This window comes from Lonchura striata, chromosome 21 (genome assembly GCF_050655825.1).
Source record: "Lonchura striata isolate lonStrDom1 chromosome 21, ASM5065582v1, whole genome shotgun sequence".
In the NCBI taxonomy this organism is placed as follows: Eukaryota; Metazoa; Chordata; class Aves; order Passeriformes; family Estrildidae; genus Lonchura; species Lonchura striata.
In genome coordinates, this window is record NC_140723.1 from 2290382 (window position 1) to 2310963 (window position 20582).

The 20582-nt window shown below is 41.1% G+C and overlaps 1 protein-coding gene across 1 annotated transcript; it reads right to left on the reverse strand.

Moving 5' to 3' along the window:
• Positions 1 to 20577, reverse strand: SSU72 (SSU72 homolog, RNA polymerase II CTD phosphatase). The gene is made up of 5 exons (XM_021529849.3): positions 20427 to 20577; positions 14715 to 14858; positions 4958 to 5097; positions 2790 to 2908; positions 1 to 622 (listed from the first exon to the last, which is right to left on the reverse strand). The coding sequence occupies exons 1-5, from the start codon at positions 20504 to 20506 to the stop codon at positions 521 to 523; spliced, it is 585 nt and encodes a 194-aa protein (XP_021385524.1). The 5' UTR covers positions 20507 to 20577; the 3' UTR covers positions 1 to 520.
• Positions 20578 to 20582: the final 5 nt, after the last annotated feature.

Consider the following 20582-nt stretch of genomic DNA (forward strand, 5'->3'; position numbering starts at 1 on the left):
ACAGGTTTTTTTTTTCAATTTTATTGGATCTTCCAACTTTATAGCTAATAATATACAGATATTCAGTTTTTTCATTGTTCCATTCACATCCTCACAGAGTTCAGCCATTCTGTCACATTAAAATAAAATAAAAAAAAAAAAAGCACAACTGAAATAAAATAAATCCATAAGCTGGAAAAATACAATATAAACTTATGTTCAAGAAACATTCTCTTTATAATTAAAACCCTACTTGTTAATAATTAAAGTAGGATTTAAAGAAAAAAAAAACTTGATTTTAATTTTTAAATAGGTGGCCTTTGTGTATACTTTTAATCATTTTATATGTACAAGCCCAACCAGTATCTCTGCCTACCTGTGACAGAATACCTGAAAAAAAAAAAAAAGACACAGAAAAGGAGTTTTTAAACAAACAAACAAACAAAAAAATCAATATTAATTTTCCAGGAAAATACAGTATAATCAGAACTTTAAACACATGCTTCCCTCATCTGGATTAAGGCCTAAGAGACAGAGTGCTTTAATAAAAGCAGACAGTATGAAGAAAAGTCCTTCCACTTTTCTCTTCAAATTCCTGTAACAGCTCATCTATTTCATTTTCCATGTCTTCTGTGTGCTGTATCTGCAAGAGAAAAAAATCCCTGAGCAACCAAACTCCAAGGATTTGATGGTTACAAAACTCTAATAATGCCAATTTTTGGTTTACTGGGAAATGGAACTGGGCAGGCTGTACCCAGCAGGGCTTCATTGCATTTATTGAGATTCCCAACATCCCAAAGGCACAGATATTCAGTTTTATTGAGAATTCACAGATATTCTGTTTTTCTGGAGAATTCCCAAAGGCACAGATATTCTGTTTTATTGAGAATTCACAGATATTCTGTTTTATTGAGAATTCCCAAAGGCACAGATATTCTGTTTTTATGGAGAATTCCCAAAGGCACAGATATTCAGTTTTATTGAGAATTCACAGATATTCTGTTTCTATTGAGAATTCCCAAAGGCACAGATATTCTGTTTTTATGGAGAATTCCCAAAGGCACAGATATTCTGTTTTATGGAGAATTCCCAGATATTCTGTTTTATTGAACATCCCCAAATTCACAAATACTCTCCTGCTGATCTGCAGATCCCAGCCCACCCTGGTGGCATTTCAGGAGGACTTTGTTGAGTGGGCACCATCCCCTCCTCCCCAGATAACAAACAGGGGCTCCAGAACAGTTCCAGAGGCTGAAATTTCAACTCCTTGAACCCTTTTTGGGTGTCTTGGATCTGGAAAGGACTTGAGAGCAGAATAAATCAGCCAGGCTGGAGCCAGAAGCAGCCTGGGATGTGAATTCCCCAGCCTTGGAGTGTGACAGAGCCCAGGACTTTGCTGTCACCACACTGACACAGCTCATTTTAATTCTGCTTTTTAGTTTGGTGTGGCACAATAAAATACAGATAATTTGGAAGGATGTTTGGATTCACGGGGCAACTCTCCCATTTCAATCCCCACCTGGTTTGAAGGGAGTTCAACTCTGCAAACCGTGAGCTCAGCCCAATTCCCCCCTTTGCCCAACAGCTCAGAAAAGCAGCAGGAGGATGTGGGAATTGGCATTTTGACTGGATTTCACTGCAGAGCTGCAGGAGGCAGGAGGTTTGAGCAGCAGCTGGGTGGATGGTTGGGTTTACTCAGTGTCCTGGCTTGGAAGATAAGCATGGATTTATTGCCATCTGTTGGAGGTGGGGCAGGTTTCTTATCTCTCCCCTAGGGGAGATATCTTCTGTTAATGAGCCATTAATGACTCCCTGCATGGCTGGGAAAGTTCCATCAGCCCATGGGGAGATGCTCCGCCCAGAGGGAGGAGCCAAGCATTCCTACCTGCATAAAATCTGCATTTTTGGGACACCAGAACAGCCCTTGGCTGGATTCCCAGAGGAGCAGCTTCTTCCCTGTGGATCCCCAGAGGAAGACCAGGCCCAGCTCCTCCATCACCAGAACTCCAGAGAAAACTCCAGATCCCCGCTCCAGCAGCATTCCATCTGCCCCTCCAGAGGAGCAGCCACCATTTCACTGGACTGTTCCCAACACCCTGACTCCCCACGGTGTCACGTTTCTGAGTCTATCACTAGTTTTGTTTGTACTAATTTTTAATTTAGGTTTTTTTTCCTAGTAAAGAACTGTTATTATTTCCCATTCCCATATCTTGTTTGTACTAATAATTTTTTTTAATTTAGTTTTTTTTTCCTAGTAAAGAACTGTTATTATTTCCCATTCCCATATCTTGTTTGTACTAATAATTTTTTTTTAATTTAGGTTTTTTTTCCTAGTAAAGAACTGTTATTATTTCCCATTCCCATTTCTTGTTTGTACTAATATTGTTTTAAATTTAGGTTTTTTTTCCTAGTAAAGAACTGTTATTATTTCCCATTCCCATTTCTTGTTTGTACTAATATTTTTTTTAATTTAGTTTTTTTTCTAGTAAAGAACTGTTATTATTTCCCATTCCCATTTCTTGTTTGTACTAATATTGTTTTAAATTTAGGGTTTTTTCCTAGTAAAGAACTGTTATTATTTCCCATTCCCATTTCTTGTTTGTACTAATATTGTTTTTAATTTAGTTTTTTTTCCTAGTAAAGAACTGTTATTATTTCCCATTCCCATATCTTTACCTGAGAGCCTTTCAATTGTGGAATGGTGGTAAGTGGGAGGGAGGGGTTTACCTTTCCCGTGCCACGGAGGCTCCTGCCCTCCTTCAGAGCCCCGAGACTTGCCAAGCAGGGCTCTGGGGGTGGCTCCTACTTACACACTGGCAGAGCTCGCAGATGAGGAAGGCGCCCAGCGTGGCCTCCTCGTGGTTGTCCTGGATGTCCACGTTGATGACGTGCACGGGCTGACACGTCTCCTGCTCCCGCGAGTTCAGATCTGCGTCCAACACAGCACGGGGGGGGGGTCACGTTTTACACAAAGTTTTGGTCGGATTTATAAAAGTGCACAGGTGTTTGTCACGTTTCAATTTTCCAAAGTATTGTTTAGAATTTGTTTCATGTTGTCTTAATAATAAATTCTGTATTATGTATTTTTATATTATTTTTATGTTGTATTCTAGATTAAATATTATATATTGCATTCTAGATTAAATATTATATATTGCATATTTCATAAATAGAATTGTACTGCATAAATATTTTTATAAAACTATTTTATCATATATTACTATTTATAATAATTAATTATATATTATTATTATTATTATATATTGAGAGATACATTATAATATATATTGATATATAAGATATATTGATATATATAAGAATATATATTATTATATATATTATATTATATATATATTATATATATTATATTATATTTATATATTATTATCATAATATATCATAGGTATATGATGATTTATATATTATTCCTAATAATGTATTTTATCATACATTAGTCATAAAAATGTATAATAACGTTGATAAAATATTTTATAATACATTACTATTTATTTAATATTCTTATTTTATAAAAATTAAAATATTTTGAATTAATAAATATATAATATCTATTTTTGTATATTGTACAATATAGTATTATTTATATTGAAATATATTTATATTATTTACATTAAATATATATAATATTTGTATTAATATTGTATTTATATCTATAGTGTTATTATTTTATAAAAAAAAATAATTTTAATTTATAAATATACAATACATATTTTATATATACATTTAAAAGATATATTTTATATTTTAAGATATATTTTAAAGCCTATTTTATATATTATATATAAAAATATTTTGAAATAGATTGTGTTTTATATTATGTTTTATATATTATATATTTAATTATATTAATATATTATTTATTTACATATTATATCTTGTATTTTATATAATATATTTTATTTATTACTGTTTTAATAATACCTTGTATTTCAAAAAACCAGAGGTGGGTTTTGGGAAGATTTGTGAAAGGGCCATGGCAGTTTATTTTCCCTGCTCAAAAGAAGTTATTGCTCCTCTTACTCTGACAACCTTTAAAGATCCAGAATCTCAAAAGTCAAGGAGAATTTTGAGCTTCCTCACCTCATTTTTATAAAAAACCCTGCACATCCGACACTCTGAATGCAAGCTAAGCACTGACAATCACATCAGAAAATTCTATTTCTATCACCTTCCATTGACTAACAAGGCTGGAAAACCAAAATATTTTTCTTCCAAGTGCACAATGTTACCCTTGTGCCTCCCCAACATATCCTGAATTATTTTTAATCCTGGATTTTCACCAAAATTTGCTCTCTGCTACCTCCACCTGCACCTTCATTTTGGGCAAGCCGTTTCAAAGCCCATCCCTCACCCCCAAAACGCAGAGGCACAGATATAATACAAACTGGGCACAGCTAATAACTATGTATTAGGTGTCCTGGAAAACATCTGAATATGTAAAACCTTTCTGGATAAATAGAGCTGCAGTTTGTGACTTTTTTCCACATGCCTTTGGATAATACTCAGCATGTGCCCAGTGCTGTAATATTCAACTTTAATTAGCCAAATTAAAGGCTGTCCATGCTTCACTCCCCTTGCCCAGAGGTGTTTAATGGGGATAAAGTGCTTGGGAGCTCACAGGAAGCCTGCAGGGAAGGCAGCTCAGACTCCTTTTTCCATCAGCTCATCCCTGGTTTGTTCAACTTCTGAGCTCCATGAACGTTTCCAAACCAAACACGGAATTTCTCTAAATTTCCCTTGCTGTGCACACACACTCTGAGGAGCTGCCAGCACCTTCTGGGGACAAGAGCTCAGCCACCACTTCTCTGCTGCATAAATCTACGTTAATAACTGCAAGCTCTTGTCCTCACCACTTTTCCAGTAGCTGGAGGAGGGAAAGGTTTCCAGATTTGTGGAAGACTTCAAAGAGGAGGGAAAAAAAACCCAAAGTTAACTTGATTTATCAGTCCAAGCTCCTTACCTTCTACTACTTGATCATAGACTCTTTCTTCACACGTTAGGATCAAATCAAAAACGTCTTTGCAGTTCTGGAATCTTTCTGGTCGTGGCTTGATTCTCTTATTTCTGTCCAACATGTGTAAAATTCCATTCTGTGTGTATCTGAAGTAGCTTGAGTTAAGTATCTTTACTTGAAGGAAAATTATGGTTCGGAGCAAATGACCAGCACAAGGTAAATTATGAACGTTATCTTTAAAATAAAATATTCTGGTTGCAAATCTAAAAATCAGTGAGCACTAAAGAGATTCCTAAGGTGAGTGTGACCCCCATCATGCAGCTGCTTTTCACAGACCTGTCAGTGGCACCACAGCTTTAAAAGAAGATGAACTTTGCTTGGGCAACTATTTTTGTATCCATAAATACCCCGACCCCCCAGGCTGTGCTGTTCTGTGAGCAGGATGTCCTACATTCCTTTCAGCCACTGCTCCTCACTCTTCAAAGGCCATCCCGAGGTGTTTCAGGTGCCACCTGCACCTGGAAATGTGGATTTATGCAACTGAAACTCCAAAGGAAGCCAAAGAAACCACAGAAGCACATCCCATAAAAATATCCTGAGATGCATAAATGGGGAGGAATGAAGAAAAGCACTGACTTTATGCCTGTCAGAGCTTCATCACTGTGTGAAAGGAATCTGTGATGCTGCTTGGGAGCTATATTTATGCTGCTGCTGTAACCTTGAGGCTTTGATTTTACATCCTGGAGCCCCTTTTCCAGGCAGGATTCTCTAATCCCACTGTTTTCCACCCTTGTGGGATGTGCACTTCCATTGGGAGCGCTCCAGGCTTGACTGTCACATAGATCTGCTGGCTGGAGTCAAACCAAAAACCTCTGAGGGGAAAGTTTTGGGGGTAAATTGGGACTACCAGGAAAGGTTTGGATTGAGAAGCCTGGAAGGGGATGCATCTCTGCCTGACTTTACCACCGCTGTATTTTTAGCCATTTAAGTAGATATTTTTACAGTGTAACAATAAAGATAACAGCCTGTAATTTCTCGAGATAACAATTCTGAGAATAAAACAATTTCCAGCATTTGTAGCAATATGTAAGAGGTCATCTGGGCTTGCTGAAAAAGTGACAGACAGGTATTTCTTTTCAGAAAACACTCCTACTATTTTTGCAACAAAGGACAAATAATTTCCTGCCTACCTTTTAGCAGGAGCTGCAATTCTGCTGCCCAGATGTGCACCTGTGTGCTCACAGTGCTCCTGCTCAAGCAAACAGCCTCCAAAGCTTTTAAATCCTTCAAATGTTTAACTTATATTAAAAATTAAACCTGGTTTCTACCTACAAGAGTCTACTTCATGTTGGAAATAGATTCAGTTGTTCTCTGTGTCTGCATCACTGCACTTCAACTACTTGTAATTTCAATTTTGCACCACGAACTGAGTGATAGGATGTTTACCACAATTAAATCTTGTCAATTAGCCTGACTTCTGCTGCATTTCTTTTCTCCACATCACTCCCAAGCCTTTTTTACTCTTCTTTCCCAAAAGGTTTCTCCTTACATTCTTAAGGAATTGTCCTTTACAGCCCAAAGATCTCATCAGCAGCTCTTGCACACCAGCACCCCTGTGAACCCTCCTGGGGTTTGTCACATTTGGGGAAAAAAAAAAAAATTGGATGAAGCCATCTCAGACCTCAGGTTATTTGCAGAGCAGGAAAATGACTGCATTTTCAAAATACCATTTCCAAAATATCTGCCATTTCCAAGAGATGCCAACATCTGCCCGCGTCGCTTTGCTCAGTTGGAAGGGGAGCCCTCCCCGGGCTCTGCACTCCTCATTTCTACATCATGCACTTCAAGAGGGGGAAAAAAAAAAAATCCACAACATCCCACACACTTTTTTGGGTTCTCTTTTTTCCCTTTCTAGGATAAAATGTTGCTGGCATCTGTCCCCTCGCTTTCCTGAGTGAGCCTGGAGACAGAATTACGCAGATTCCCAAACCCACACAAGATTTCTGTTCACAGCCCAGCTCTGCTGCCAACTTACAGCTATTTTTTTTTTTTTTTCCAAGGGTCCATCTGCCTATAAAAGGAGACTGGGAGAAGCAGTGAAGCTTTATGGTGCTTTCCTATTTGGTTGCTTGGAATCTTTTTCACCTGGAAAAAGCCAGGAAGGGGGTGTGCTCTGCACATTATTATTCCAAGGAATAATAACACAGTTTTTTGGGAGCTCAGGTGAATGCAGATACAACTTATGAATGGTTTCCACCACACTGGCAGGTGTTGGGTCATTTAAGTCCCAAGAGATTTTAACTCCACACTCCCTGTCCTGTGCATCCCTGCTCTTTTCAGGACAGAATTCCCCCTGGTTTTCTGTGCTGTCACATTTTGTAGCCCTGCCAAGCCCAGGAGGACACCAGACCTTGTCCACATTTCCTTTCACCTAACTCTTGGCAGAGTAAATCCACCACATTTCTCCAGAGTCCAATTCAGATTTCACCTTTAATAGAATAACTGTGCCAAACAGGATCACAGTGTGATGGAATTTAGGCAGGACATCTCAGCAGTGGAAAGGCTTGACATAAAAAGGAGATGTTGCACCACAAAAGTTGGGTTTTTCCAACAGGCACAGCATTGTTGCTCATTCTCATGGAGAATTTCTATTACTGATGGTGCATTCTCTCCTTTTAGCTAAGGTTATCTCATACTAGTGATGAAGATTCATTAAATAAAAAATGTTTAGGTAAACCCTTAAAGTTTTCACTGGTTTTGTTGCCTAAATTTAAAATTCCTGCCATGGACACCAGAAATGCCTTTTTACCATCCAATTGATGGGTCCCTGCTCCAGACATCTGGGTAACCATTCCTTACCTTTCAAACATCCCTGCCCCCTCCAAATTTTATCATTATTTGTCCTTGACAGGACCCAAAACCCACTTCTAGCCACAAGCACCAACCTAGGGATGGCCAAGAGAGTCAAGTCTCTATCCTATACGATAAAATTATCTTACTCAGCTAAGTATTCAGTAAATTTCCTTTTAACTCCCATGTGAAGCTGAAGCTCACAAGTGATTTGAGCTGGAAGTGTTTGGATATAGAAATTAATTATACAGATCTAAAATTCCTATCCCTTGAAGTGTCCAGGGCCAGTCTGGGTGAAGCTCTGAACATCCTGGTCTATGCCAGGTGCTCCTGCCATGGACAGGGGTGGAATGAGATGACATTTAAGGTCCCTTCCAACCCAGGCAATTCCTGAAAATATAAAAGCCAATTTCTTAAACCTAATTGGGCAAATGATACTTGCTAAAATGTACACACTCGTTTTAGGGGAAAAAAAATTAATCTTTAAAATAATGGCTGGCACCCAAAGCTTCTACATCTTCAAATAAATCTGCTGATTATTCCCTTTGGTGCAGCTGACACCAGCCTCAAACACTGCATTTCTTCTTTGGGAAAACAGGAGCAGAGCAAAGTGAGTCTCACCCCAGCACGAATGGCATTTGCAGGTCTCTTTTCCAAATCATCCTTATTTATTTTTTAGCATCTGCACTATAAACAGAACACCCTGTGTTATAGTTTGTCAAAGAACTGGACATTTCCTTAAATGAAATGTGTGAGGGGGGTGAGGCTGCCCAAGCATCTTCCACCTTCAGAACCAGCTCCTTTTGGAGGGAGTGAAAGACTGGAAATGGGCACAGGCACCACAGATTTCACTTTCCAGGCACAGTGGTTATGGTGCCTTCACTCCACACCCAGAGAACACAACGCCTGTCCTTTGCAATGGGAGCTGGGCAGGTTAGAACAAACCACAGATTGTTCACAAGTCTTCTGGTGGTCCCTAACCTGGTAAAGTCTTAAGCTGAACCATTCCATTGGATTCAAATGGAAACAGAGCAAGGTGAGACGGGATATTAGGAAGAAATGCCTAATACAATGCCTGTACTTTGGAATTGAAACTGCAGTTTAGAATAAACCAGAGACTGTGCACAAGTCTTCTGTTGATCCCTAACCTGGTAAAGTCTTAAGCTGAACCATTCCATTGGATTCAAATGGAAACAGAGCAAGGTGAGATGGGATATTAGGAAAGAATTCCTAATACAATGCCTGTACTTTGGAATCGAAACTGCAGTTTAGAACAAACCAGAGACTGTGCACAAGTCTTCTGTTGATCCCTAACTTGATAAAGTCTTAATACTAAACCATTCTATTGCATTCAAATGGAAACAGAGCAGGGTTAAGATGGGATATTAGGAAAAAAATTCCTGTGAGGGTGGGGAGGCCCTGCACAGGTTGCCCAGAGAAGCTGTGGCTGCCCTGAAGTGTTCCAGGCCAGGCTGGATGGGGCTTGGAGCAGCCTGGGACAGTGGAACGTGTCCCTGCCCATGGCACAGGAGAAGCTTTAAAGTCCATTCCATCCCAAACCAGTCTGGGATTCTAAAATATGCCATCCAAAATAATCAGGAAGATGCTAAGCTGGGCTCCATGACATTTCTACAGCATTTGTGCTGGCATGAATGACCTGCAAAAGACCTGAACTCGTTTTCTCGAGTGAAATAAAGACAGCATTTGTAAGCCATGAGCTGCAAAGATAAATCCAACTGCTCCTAGGAGCTGGTCCAAATATAAATAACCACTGAAGCCTGGCTGAGCCCAAAGCTGAGGGTGAAGTGTCTTCACATCACTGAAGGCAGCAAACACCTTGAGTTTAGCCCTGAGCTCAAGTGCCAGACAAGAATTTGTCAGTACTGAGCAGCTCAAGCTGTATTTGGGGTGAGAATTGACAGATCCAGCTGCCAGAGGGGAAAAGAGAGGGATGAATGGCCAATCCAGTGGCAAACAGGGGGAGAAGGGATGTCACAGATGTACAGCAGGGACTAGGAATGACAACGGTACCAAGATGACTCGAGGATGTGGCACTGAGTCTGACTATGCCATCAAACAGCTGAGTGTGAACTCCATCCAAGTGTGAAGTTCACTTGGAGTTTGGTTTGGATTGCTGGGATCCAGGGTTTGATCACCTGGCAGCGAGTGACACGGAGATGTCACTTCTGCAGTCACTGCAAGGAGCAGCAGACGAGCGAGGGCTGGGTAAAGCTCTGGTCTGTGCCAGGTGCTCCTGCCATGGACAGGGGTGGAACGAGATGACATTTCATGTCCCTTCCAACGGGACTTGGGGCTGCTCCCTCAGGTCTGGGAAGCAGTGCCAGGTTCCAGAGATGAGCAGCAAATTCAGGACTGGGAGGGGGGAAGTGCTCTGAGAGAGGTCTGTGGGAAAGGATGAATCATCCCCTTCCCAGGGAAGCAGGGACTACAACAGCCATTTCCAAACTGGCTTCTGCTGCTGTCACCTTTCCTCTGCTGCTGGGAAGCTCAGAATTTCCAGTTGCAGCTGAAGGTACCTCAGACAGAGCAAAAGCAAAAGCATTGCAAACCCTAAATCGATTAAAGCATTTCATTTAGCACATTTGGGAAACCTGAGAATACAATCGAGAGACAGTAGGACCACTTGGCACCAGGAGGATGCAGAGAAAGCACCACGCTGGATGAGGTATGCAGGAAACATTCCTGGCCTGCAATCAATGCCAGCTTAAAGAATTACAGTTGAAATGAAAAGGGAATTGATTTGGAATAAAGAAAAAAGAAGTATAAGCATCCCTAATGCTGGCACACAAGTTCTGTGGTAATGGGAGGGAACTTCAAGGCAAGAAGCATCGACTGTCACTTCGCTCCCTTCCTTCAAACTGGGCTGGAAGTGCCAAAGAGTGAAATCACTGCAGCTCTGAAAGGATTGTACAAGAGGCATCAGCCTCACACTGGATCCTTCAGTCACAATTCCTCAGATCTGTCTGGGGCTCACCTTGGATAAGGAAACAAACCTTTCAGACTACCCAGAAGAGACAGGATGGAAAAGGGTGTTTTATGTTGTTGAAAAGCATTTGCTATTAGATCAGAGTCTGTAGTTTGTACCATGTCCCACAGCTCAAACATAAGGAAAATAATATTTAAATAATACATATCCAGCTCATATATTTTTAATAATTCGATGTATTTCGTTTTTAATGCGAATGAAGCCAAGATTAAAGGCAGTGTGATCAGAAGGCAGATGAAGAAGTACTGAAAATTTGCTGCCTTTGAAAGGCCCAAGATCCTGTGAAGCATTTTGGTCTTAACAATCCTTCACTGAGAAAAAGGGATTGGAAAGCAGCCTGTGGCTGGAAGCATGTTGATTTGCAGAAATGTGCCTCTCAGAAGCCTGTTTAAATCCAGTTTAAACACTTTCTTTCCATCCTCATCCCTGCTCTCTATTTCTAGCAGCACTGAAGTGCTTTGTAAGACATGGTAAGAAAGAAAATGAGACTTGTACTGCTCTGCTTTTGGAAGAAGTTTTGCCACTGACACACTGGCCATGATTTCAACTGGTTTTAGCTCTTGCAAGGTTAGGCTTAAAAAAAAAAAAAAGAAGAAGACAATACTCAAACTCAACAACAACAAAAAAAAAAAAAAAAAAAAAAATCCTTCAACAGATCTAAATTAAACATTCCAAAGTGGCTTCCAGAGACACAGCTCTCCTGCTGAACACTGGAATGACAGCTCAGCAGAGAAGATGACAAGTGCTTAGCAGTTCAAAATCCATGAAGAAAAACCAGATGAAAATGTAAGATAAATACATGCATGAAGAGCTTACCTGAAGTAGAATTTAGGTCAATTACTCCTCAAGACTGAGCTACATATAAAAAATCACACGGGCATCCAACTTCAATATGGAGTTCACAGAGTTAAAGCTAGATCCCACCACCAAGATTGGCACTACCTTTTGGGTTTTGTTTTTTTTTACAGAAAACAATCAATGTCTTCAAGGGAGGTGCACCGAGCTCTTCTTCATTTCTGCAAATTTCCTCCTAACTGAAGCAGCTTTAGGAACTTCTTCAGGACACATTTTCCACCCTCCCTTCAATTTTATAACCTCGTGGAGCTAAGGAGCTAAAACTGGAATCCTATCTGAAGTTAGGGAGGTCAAATTAAGAGGAGGTAAAAAATGCCAGGAACAGAGCGGGAGGCCAAGCTTGCAGGGTAGGTGCCTAGAAACCCTAATTAAAAATACCCCATCTGTGAAAATCATCTTTAATGTGAGGGTCACAGACACACCAGTGTTGAGGAAAGAATCAGCCATGGAGTTACTCACATTGATAAAGAACCCAGGAGCAATTCCTGCAGAATTCTGGCCAAATTTCCATTTGAACAGCTCCTATCCCTGGGCAGAACATCAACTGCTGCTGAAGATTTAAACTGAGTTTAAATTTAAACTGTTTAGCAAGTTTCACCCTTGACTAGTTTCTGCCTTCACTTGAAGGCAAAGCTCATCAGCAGCTTTGCTCTATTTTTATTTCAGCTTTAAGGTCACTACCACAGAATTAGAATTATGTCCTCAAACCCCTTCACAGAGTTGTAAGGGGCAAGTAATGATAAGGACAAATAATTCTAATGTGGGAAAGGTGGGTTACATATGCAAATACAAGGTGGTGTGTGGGAACTACAGACCATGGCTGTGTCTTCCTCTAATCAGGAGCAGAATTCTCTACTGTTCTAGAAATAACAGGAATGTTTTAGAAAGAACACTGTTAAATGGTTTTGGGGCAGTCCTCGACTGGGGCTCAGGGAATTGAAATACTACATTCTAAAAATTCAATGGGAGATGCTGATACTTATTTTAACTCTAAGTTTTAACTGCCACATCTTAAAAGGCTTTGAAGTACTTCCATTTTAGATCTACTGTAACCACCTACTCAACCAAATCTGTATTCCTGGCTCCATTAATCCCCTATTCCTGTGCTGCTGAAATTCAACATATGCCTTCAAGGTATGAGAGCCTGTGCTCTATATTTCACTAATTAACTGCAACGAAGGTGCTTTTAATCTCTGCAGAGTGGGTTTTTAACAGTTGTTCCCCCTCTTCTCAAGTGAGCAGTAGAGGTTCAGCCATCTCTTCTCTCTAACACAACCTTAACCTTGCTCTGAGTGAGGTCCAGCAGTGCAGCAGCTCGTTTTGGTTTGAGGCCACTGCTTTCTGAACCCGGGGGATGTTTGTTTGGGCAGAGGATTTTCCCTCACAGCCACAGTGTCACTGAGCATCTGGTGTCCACAGTGCCTGCAAGGAGAGCACTCAAACCTCAGGTGTCTCCTCGGTGGGATGTGGGAACAAGCAGGGTGTTGGCAGCAAGACTGGAAATTTCAGGCTACAGATGATGAAAGCAAGGCTGGGAAACAGAATAAGCAGCTCAATCATATGGAACCACCCCTCCTTTTGTACCCCCAGCCCAACCACACTCCAAGCCCATGAGGAGAGCAGCCCCCCCACCCCACAGGTAATCCCCATCCCCTCTCTGAAGTTATGCTCACCCAACAGAACTGAGAGCCCCTGGGACACAAAAAGATCTATTCCACAACTCGCTGATGAGAGCAGGTCTGGTTCTGGTTAAAATCTTTACCCTCAAAACCCACTTCTGGAAATGGAGTTGCTTTCTGTGCTGCCAGTCTTCAGTCTGAAAACCTTAAATTATCTGAGAATCAAAAAAGCAAAGTCACAGAGGCGTTTTGCCATTGCCCTATTTCCCTTGCAGTGGCTTTTGTTTAAACCTCCTTTATCTTGAGAAGAGGTTTAACTGTTACACTGCAAATATATTTGGGGAACACAGCAAAGAATGGAGCAGAACCACAATGGTGACTCCAAATCATGCTGAGAGGGGGGAAACAGGTTGGCTTCCTGTTCGTTTTTTTGAGTTTTTTTTCTTAAGTACTGCCATATTCAGCACACAGCAGTGAAGAATTCAAAAAAGGAATCTCAAGTCGTTGGTGCTTGTTAAAATTAATTCTCAGTTCAAGGAATTTTCTTTTAAGCAGTTCTTTTAATCAGGATATGGATATGGCATACCTTATTAAGATGGGTTTGCAAGATTTTCCTTTTCTCTATAGGCAGAGGGATAAAAAAAAAAAATCAAATAAACCAGCACATCACATGTGATATATTAGGACTAAATCCTACATTTTGAACTTTAAAAAAAAAAAAAAAGATCCTTGTTGAAAAAACATCTGGAACGAGTTCCCCAAGTTTTGTTTGTGGGTTTTCTTATTTAAAAAATCAACTTTAAGTACAGGTATTTTAAAATAATGCAGCTGGGACATTTTTAGTAGTGTGCCTAACCCTGAACACCTCTGCTCTCCAGGATTAAATGTTACTGGGCCCTCCTCTGTTCATTCTTTATAACAAACTACGGAGTTATTTTTTCTCGGTGCACAGAGCAAATCACATATCACAAAATCCTCAGTGAGAAGGGTGAGCTCTTTAATGAAAGGCATCCTCTCTCCCAGAGAAAGTATTCTGTAAGCCTTACCTGGCGGTTTGTCTGAGCTAAATAAACATTAAAGTCGAGGTGGTCGCTCTTCCCAATCCATACTCAGGACAGTCTTTGCACTGAGAAGGATCCACAGTGCAGGGGAGGCAATGGACATTCTGAGGGTATTGATGTGTTCATTCAAGAGCTAAACATGGTAACACACTACAAAAGAGCATTTGGAATGTGTGCATTGGAACTGGGTAACAATTTACATGGGAGCATTAGAGGCCCACTGTTTTAAAAAAAAAAACCTCCTATAAACTTAAATCATTTAAAGTTCGCCAGCCAAGCAACTCTAGAGATTCTTAATGCCAAATAATGAATTACACCTTTCAAGGATGAACCACACTGGATTTTTTAAAGAGGCCATGCCACAGGGATACAGTTCTTTGTCTTTCCTAAGCAGATCATTGTACATCTGATCATATGTTGTTTTGAAGTCATAAACATTTGGCTTGTCCGGGGCTGGTCCTGGCAGTTTCACGTGAGTCCCTGTGCCAAAGGATCGGACGCTGAATCCTCGTTTGCTGAAAGACACAAGGGAAGGGGGGAGAAGACAGTTACACTGGATGGACTTTAATTTTTAAAGTGATGAAGAATATTAGAGTGAATTTTAAAAACACCTCTTAGCCAGCAGCTAAAATTCCAAAGGTAAGCCAGTTGAGCAACCAGATTGCCCAGAGTACCCACTGTGCATTTTCCTTGCAGTTACAATCTAAATTCACACACCATTTCAAGAAAAGCACCTCTACTTGACAGGAATTTTCTTACAATTATGGGACAGAGCTATTTGGAAATGTCACTCTTGCTTTTAGACATCCTGGATTTGCAACAAATACGTTTTGTACTGGTGACAACACAGACAAAGATGGTTTTCTCTTGATACAAATAACTAACTGTACTGACGCATCAATACTTAAGTGTCCTGCTGAGACTGTTGGCCTAACTGCATTATTCTTCTCACTTTGTTGCCCAAACTGCAATTTAATTAGCCCAGGACAAACGTTTGTGTGCCTGCCACTGAAAACCATACAGTGCAACTACCTTTACACAAGTGAGGCAGATGTTCTGCTGCTGCGCTCTAAAACTCTTGGCCAAACCAGGGATTTCTTCATTCCATTCTTATGAACAACTACTTGGTTAATAGTTATAATTTAAAAAAAAAAAAAAAAAAAAAAAAAAAAAAGCAGGAACTTGCTTGTCTTTAGGAGTAATGCCAAAATGTTCTTGCTGTTTAACTGAAATACTCAAACCTCAACACCTCCTTCAGTAATATTAAACATACAGCAATCTATTGAATAATGGGACAAAAAGAGATTTTCTGGTGGTCTAATGGACAAAGTTACATGGTAAAATACTGTTGCCATCACCCAGAAGATTGAAACATTTGGGTCTGTGATGAAAACCTAACTTGCAACAGCAAGACCAGGAGTTAATCTATTTTTTTAAGGACTCACACTTTCAGCATGAGTGATTTTAGCAGAGCCTGAATGCAGTGAACGATTTAAAACAAAAAGCAAGTGAACTACCCAGTGCCTGTGCCCCCACACCCCAAAAACAACCCCAGATTTGCAGTGCTTTCCTCTGAGGGCAGTGAGCAGAACTGGGACTCAGTGCAAGAGTTGACCCCATGGAATTCCCTGCACATCCAAGGGAATTCAGCAGAAGACCCCAACTCCAATTGTCTGTTTGCCTTCAGAGGCTGTCCCCAAAGTGATCCCAAATGCTGCTGGGCAGACTCTGATCACTCAGCCTCAAACACAGCTCTCAAACTACCAACACTTATTTCCTTCAGCTCCTCTGACTGGAACACAGCCCTTCCTTTCCCTTTTCTTGCTTCCCCACACTTTTTCCTCCAGCAACTATTTATAGGTGCCTATTTCTGTAAACAGACAAGATACATGAGGAGTTTTTGCTTCCTTCTGCAGGACTGGTGTCTGTAAATGGATACAAGTGGAATAAAGTGCAATTCTTTGTGCCTCCCAACCCTCCATCACATGTAACTGGTGCAGTTATGAGTCACTGTTCATTTATTTTCCCTGCAATACTTGCAGATCCAAGTTTTGATTCTGCTGCTTCTACTGGATGTGAAGACAGATATCATATGTACAGAAGAAATTGCAGTGCTAAAAAATTCATGTTTCAATTTGATCTTTTCATCCATGGTTCCCTTTATTTTCTTTAACATTATTCTTTAAAACAGATCTGCTTGGATCACACACATTAAAACCTCCACCTCCAATTCCTGCAGATGTCCTGAAGTTTGCATGATTTCATACAAAGCCAATTTGAAATCTTTGGCATTTAACACATCAAAAATTTGTGCCTCTGAGGGCCATGACCCATTCAAAATTATTTCCTTGACTAGCTGGAATATGAGTTCTTCACATGGAATTTCATGCTTTATACCTTGGTCAGTGGTAGTGTCAATATTTACACCCCAGCTACAATAAAATATTCCAAAAAACATTCCAACACGTTTCTTGCAACAACTGGGGCACAGGAGATGGAAAAATGCCTGCAGAGAGCCATCAGTCAGGAGCTTTTATTAAATATTATTCAGCTTTTATTAAAGAGCTGGATACATCCAGTGTAGTGAATCCTCAGGTGTCTGTGGACATGTGGCACATCTGGAAAAAGGAACAATTCCTACAAAACAATGGGTTTGGTTTTGACCTGGTAAAATTACCCAGAAGATGGAAAAAAAATGAGCTTTGGCACAAAAAGTAAAGAGCAAAACAGACTAAGAGACTATATTCTGAAAATGTGAGCTTCAACTTTACCAGACTAATAATGAGTATATTTCAGGAAGTTGTTTCTATGAATATTATTAAGCTGATAAACTACCATGTGTTAAGGACAAAGTGAGTCACTGCCCAGATCTCATTTCAGTCCAAAGCTCATCACAAAGGATCACTCAGTGCCCCTGAGCACTTCCCTCCAAAGGCTCTCAGAGCTCACTGAAAATAATTCTGAAATCAGAGACTTCACTGGGATCACTCAGTTCCAGGCACTGACAGGAAAAATAATCATCACCTGTGCAGCTTGAGACATGAACTTTTGTCTACACTTCTATTTCACTCTTATCTGGGGATCTCACACATTCTTATTGAATAGCTTTTCAGTTTATTTTATGTTCCTAACAGCACAGCCTCTCTTTCCAATGGCTGTAGGAAATATTGCTAAATATTAAAGCAAATGCAATAAATCCTGCAGTGCCACTGCACTCAAGAGTGGGGAAGGTTTTCAGGGACAAATCACTGATTTTACCACATCCCTTTCCAGAAGAGGTGGCAGGAAAATAACCAGCAACCCTTGTAGGCTACTTTAAAAATACCTTATGCCACCCAATCAATATAAAAATATACCCCCCAAAATAAGCCCACACTGCTGAACAGCAGGACAGAACAGGACAAAAGCATTGTTAACTCACTTTACTAGCAACTTGTAATTTACATCATCACTACTAAGCTGTCAAATGTGCTTTGATAATGTGAAAATATCCCCTTCTTGGGGGGTTATTAATTTAGGATTTCTTAAATTAGGCAATACAGATGTCAATCCCTCCCTGTACTTTGGTGTTGACAGGTGATGCCAGGAGAGAAGCTGTGAGTAACAACTTCTGGAAACAAGTTTTCTTAACATTAATATGAGAACTTTTTGATAAAGGGGTTGCAATATTTTAATTTCCCTGCTGCCGCTAAGATCTCATGTTAATACTAACTTCCTAAAAGTCAGCTTTCTACAACAAGGAATATGTGGCAGAAGTGTGTATCACCATTTTAGAAATTTTTATTGCCAGTAAGTGACCCAGAGAACTTGAACACAGTAACTTCCTTCCAAAGCCATCAGGGTACTACCAAGCAAACAGAAATGTGGAAGTTGCTGCATAAAAAAGTCTGGCTGAAAGAGATTTACCCTCCTGCCTTCCTCCTCTGAGGGAGAACCATGGCCTGAGTCTACATGTTTTAGGACAAAGCATAAAATAAAAGACAGTATCACTTGTAGAACGTGCTGGTTTCGGCTGGGGTGGAGTTGATCTGTGGATTTGTGTTTGCAACAGGAGGATGTTTTTGTTATTGCTGTGCAGGGCTTACACAGCACCCAGACCTGCTCTGCTTCTCTTCTCACCTCACCCCACCCCAGCAGAGGCTGCAAAAGCATTTAAATAATGCAGGGTGAGTAAGGGCTGACCGAGGGCGGGTTACACACAGCCAGCCTGGCAGCTTTTGGCTTTCTGCACTGCTCCTCCTGCTCCCCGGTGATGGCTCTTACTCTATCAACAAACTCCAGACAGACCTTCAGCCTGACTTCTGCTGGAAAATTAGAACAAAGTGTTTAAAACTTGGTTAATTACAAAACACACTGAATGCTGGACCCCAGGCTTTGTTTTTCAACAGCACAAAGAATTTGAGTTTTTAAAGTCGTCATCCACTAACAAAATACCTTGAAGTTTTGTAATTCCTCAGCTTCTTCCTCTTTTAATCATGTGTTCTTTCCAACTGCATTGCAACACACTGCCCTGAACTGGTGAGGCAGGCTGGCTTGGAGCCAACAGAAGACATTTTCCTGAAGTTTACTGGCAAAAAGGCTGTTATTTCTTTACAGCAGCATCAGCAATTTATCTCTGCTTTGCCATTTATGTTACTGCTGCTGTAGCTACAAAAGATGTTAATAAAATGTTTTCTAAATGCTGTTTTACTACTTTTAAATTCAAATCTTAAGGGACAACACTTTTAAAAACCACCCCTGCCACGTTTGGCAAACATCAGTCACACCGGAAGTGATTTATTTCTGCAAAAACACAGGGGCAGGAAAAGGCCAGACATCAGAAGTAAATTTAACTTTGTCCTTAACACTCAGCTGTCAATTAAAACTCAGTTCCAGCATTATTAGAGGAAAAACAATGTGATGTTTTCACAGAACTGCCACAGGTAACATCCTGTGCCAAGAGTGAGCGTGAAGTGCATGATATGCTGTCACAGTAAGATGGCTGCCAGGCCAAATGCTTCTATTCTTTATTCCTTTCAAAGCTTTTATTTTTATTTACATGTAGCACGCAACTTATGCACAGTTGTTTTGCTTATTATGCCATCAACGTGTATTTCTAATGTGAGTGCTTCTTTGCATAACTTTAATAAAATAAACCCGACCATCGTTATCATGTTCCTGCAGCGCAAGGGGAGGATTTAGGGACACGATTTCAGGCAGATCAGGTCTCTCCTGTCCGTCCGTCCGTCCCAAGTCTCCCATCTCACCTCTGCAGCCAAGCTGAGAGCACTGGGAGTGCTAAACAGATTAACACTCAATCTCAAAGACATTTAGCATTCTGAACCGAATGTTCTGGTTTTCCTGTGAGAGGAAAGGGCTCCTTTTTAGGGCACAGAGTGGTTCAGTCTTCACAGAATGTTAAGGGATGGGAAGGGACCTAAAAACCCAACACCTTCCACCACCCCAGGCTGATCCAAGTTCTGTCCTAACCTTGCCTTGGACACTTGGAGGGATGGGACAGCCACGATCTCCCTGTGCCAGCGTCTTACCACCCCTTTTTACCACACTGAAAAAAATTTCTTCTTAACATCTAACCTAAATTTCCTCTTTCACTCTCTTGTCTTATCAGTCCGGCTGCTGACGAAGAGACCCCCTCCGGCTTCCCTGTGGGCCTCTTTCAGATAGGCTCAAGAAAAAGAAAAAAAAAAAAAAAAAAAAAAGGGGGAAAAAAAACAAAAACAGGGAAAAGGGGCTATTTAAGTTTCCACACGCCGAGCCACAGGCCCTGCTCCACCCAAGTGCCCAGCCCGTGTTTCCAGCGCTGCCTCAGCCCCGTCAGGCAGGGCCGGACCCCGACCGCGGCCTGGAGCGGGGCGCGGAGGAGGCGAGCCGAAAACGGGGCAAAAAGCGTGTAAAAGCGGGGGTGAAAAGGCCGTACAAACAAAGTGTCGGCGAGGTGAAAAGCGGGTGCGAGCGGGACGAAGGCAGGGTGAAGGCAAGGCGCTGTACCGCAACCACGGGCCTGCCGGGCCGCAAAGCGCGGCCCCATCCGCGCCTCCCTGACAGCGCACGGCGGGCATGATGAACCGGGCAGCAGCGGTTACCTGAGGATGTTGTGCGCCTCCATGCTGCGGTTCTGGTTGCTGGAGCACACCACGGCCACGCGGAGCGGCGCGGACGGCATGGCGGGCACGGCGCTGCGGCGGCCCGCGCCTCCCTCCCTGCCTGCCGCCCGCCGCTCCACAAAATGGCGGCGGCTG

Excerpts from the sequence above, each read along its gene's own strand:
- SSU72 (XM_021529849.3), bottom strand. The coding sequence starts at position 20,506 with ATGCCGTCCGCGCCGCTCCGCGTGGCCGTGGTGTGCTCCAGCAACCAG. Across the intron at positions 14,859-20,426 it reads GAGGCGCACAACATCCTCAG|CAAACGAGGATTCAGCGTCC; the intron begins GTAACCGCTGCT and ends TGTGTCTTTCAG. Across the intron at positions 623-2,789 it reads TCTGCGAGCTCTGCCAGTGT|ATACAGCACACAGAAGACAT; the intron begins GTAAGTAGGAGC and ends TTTCTCTTGCAG.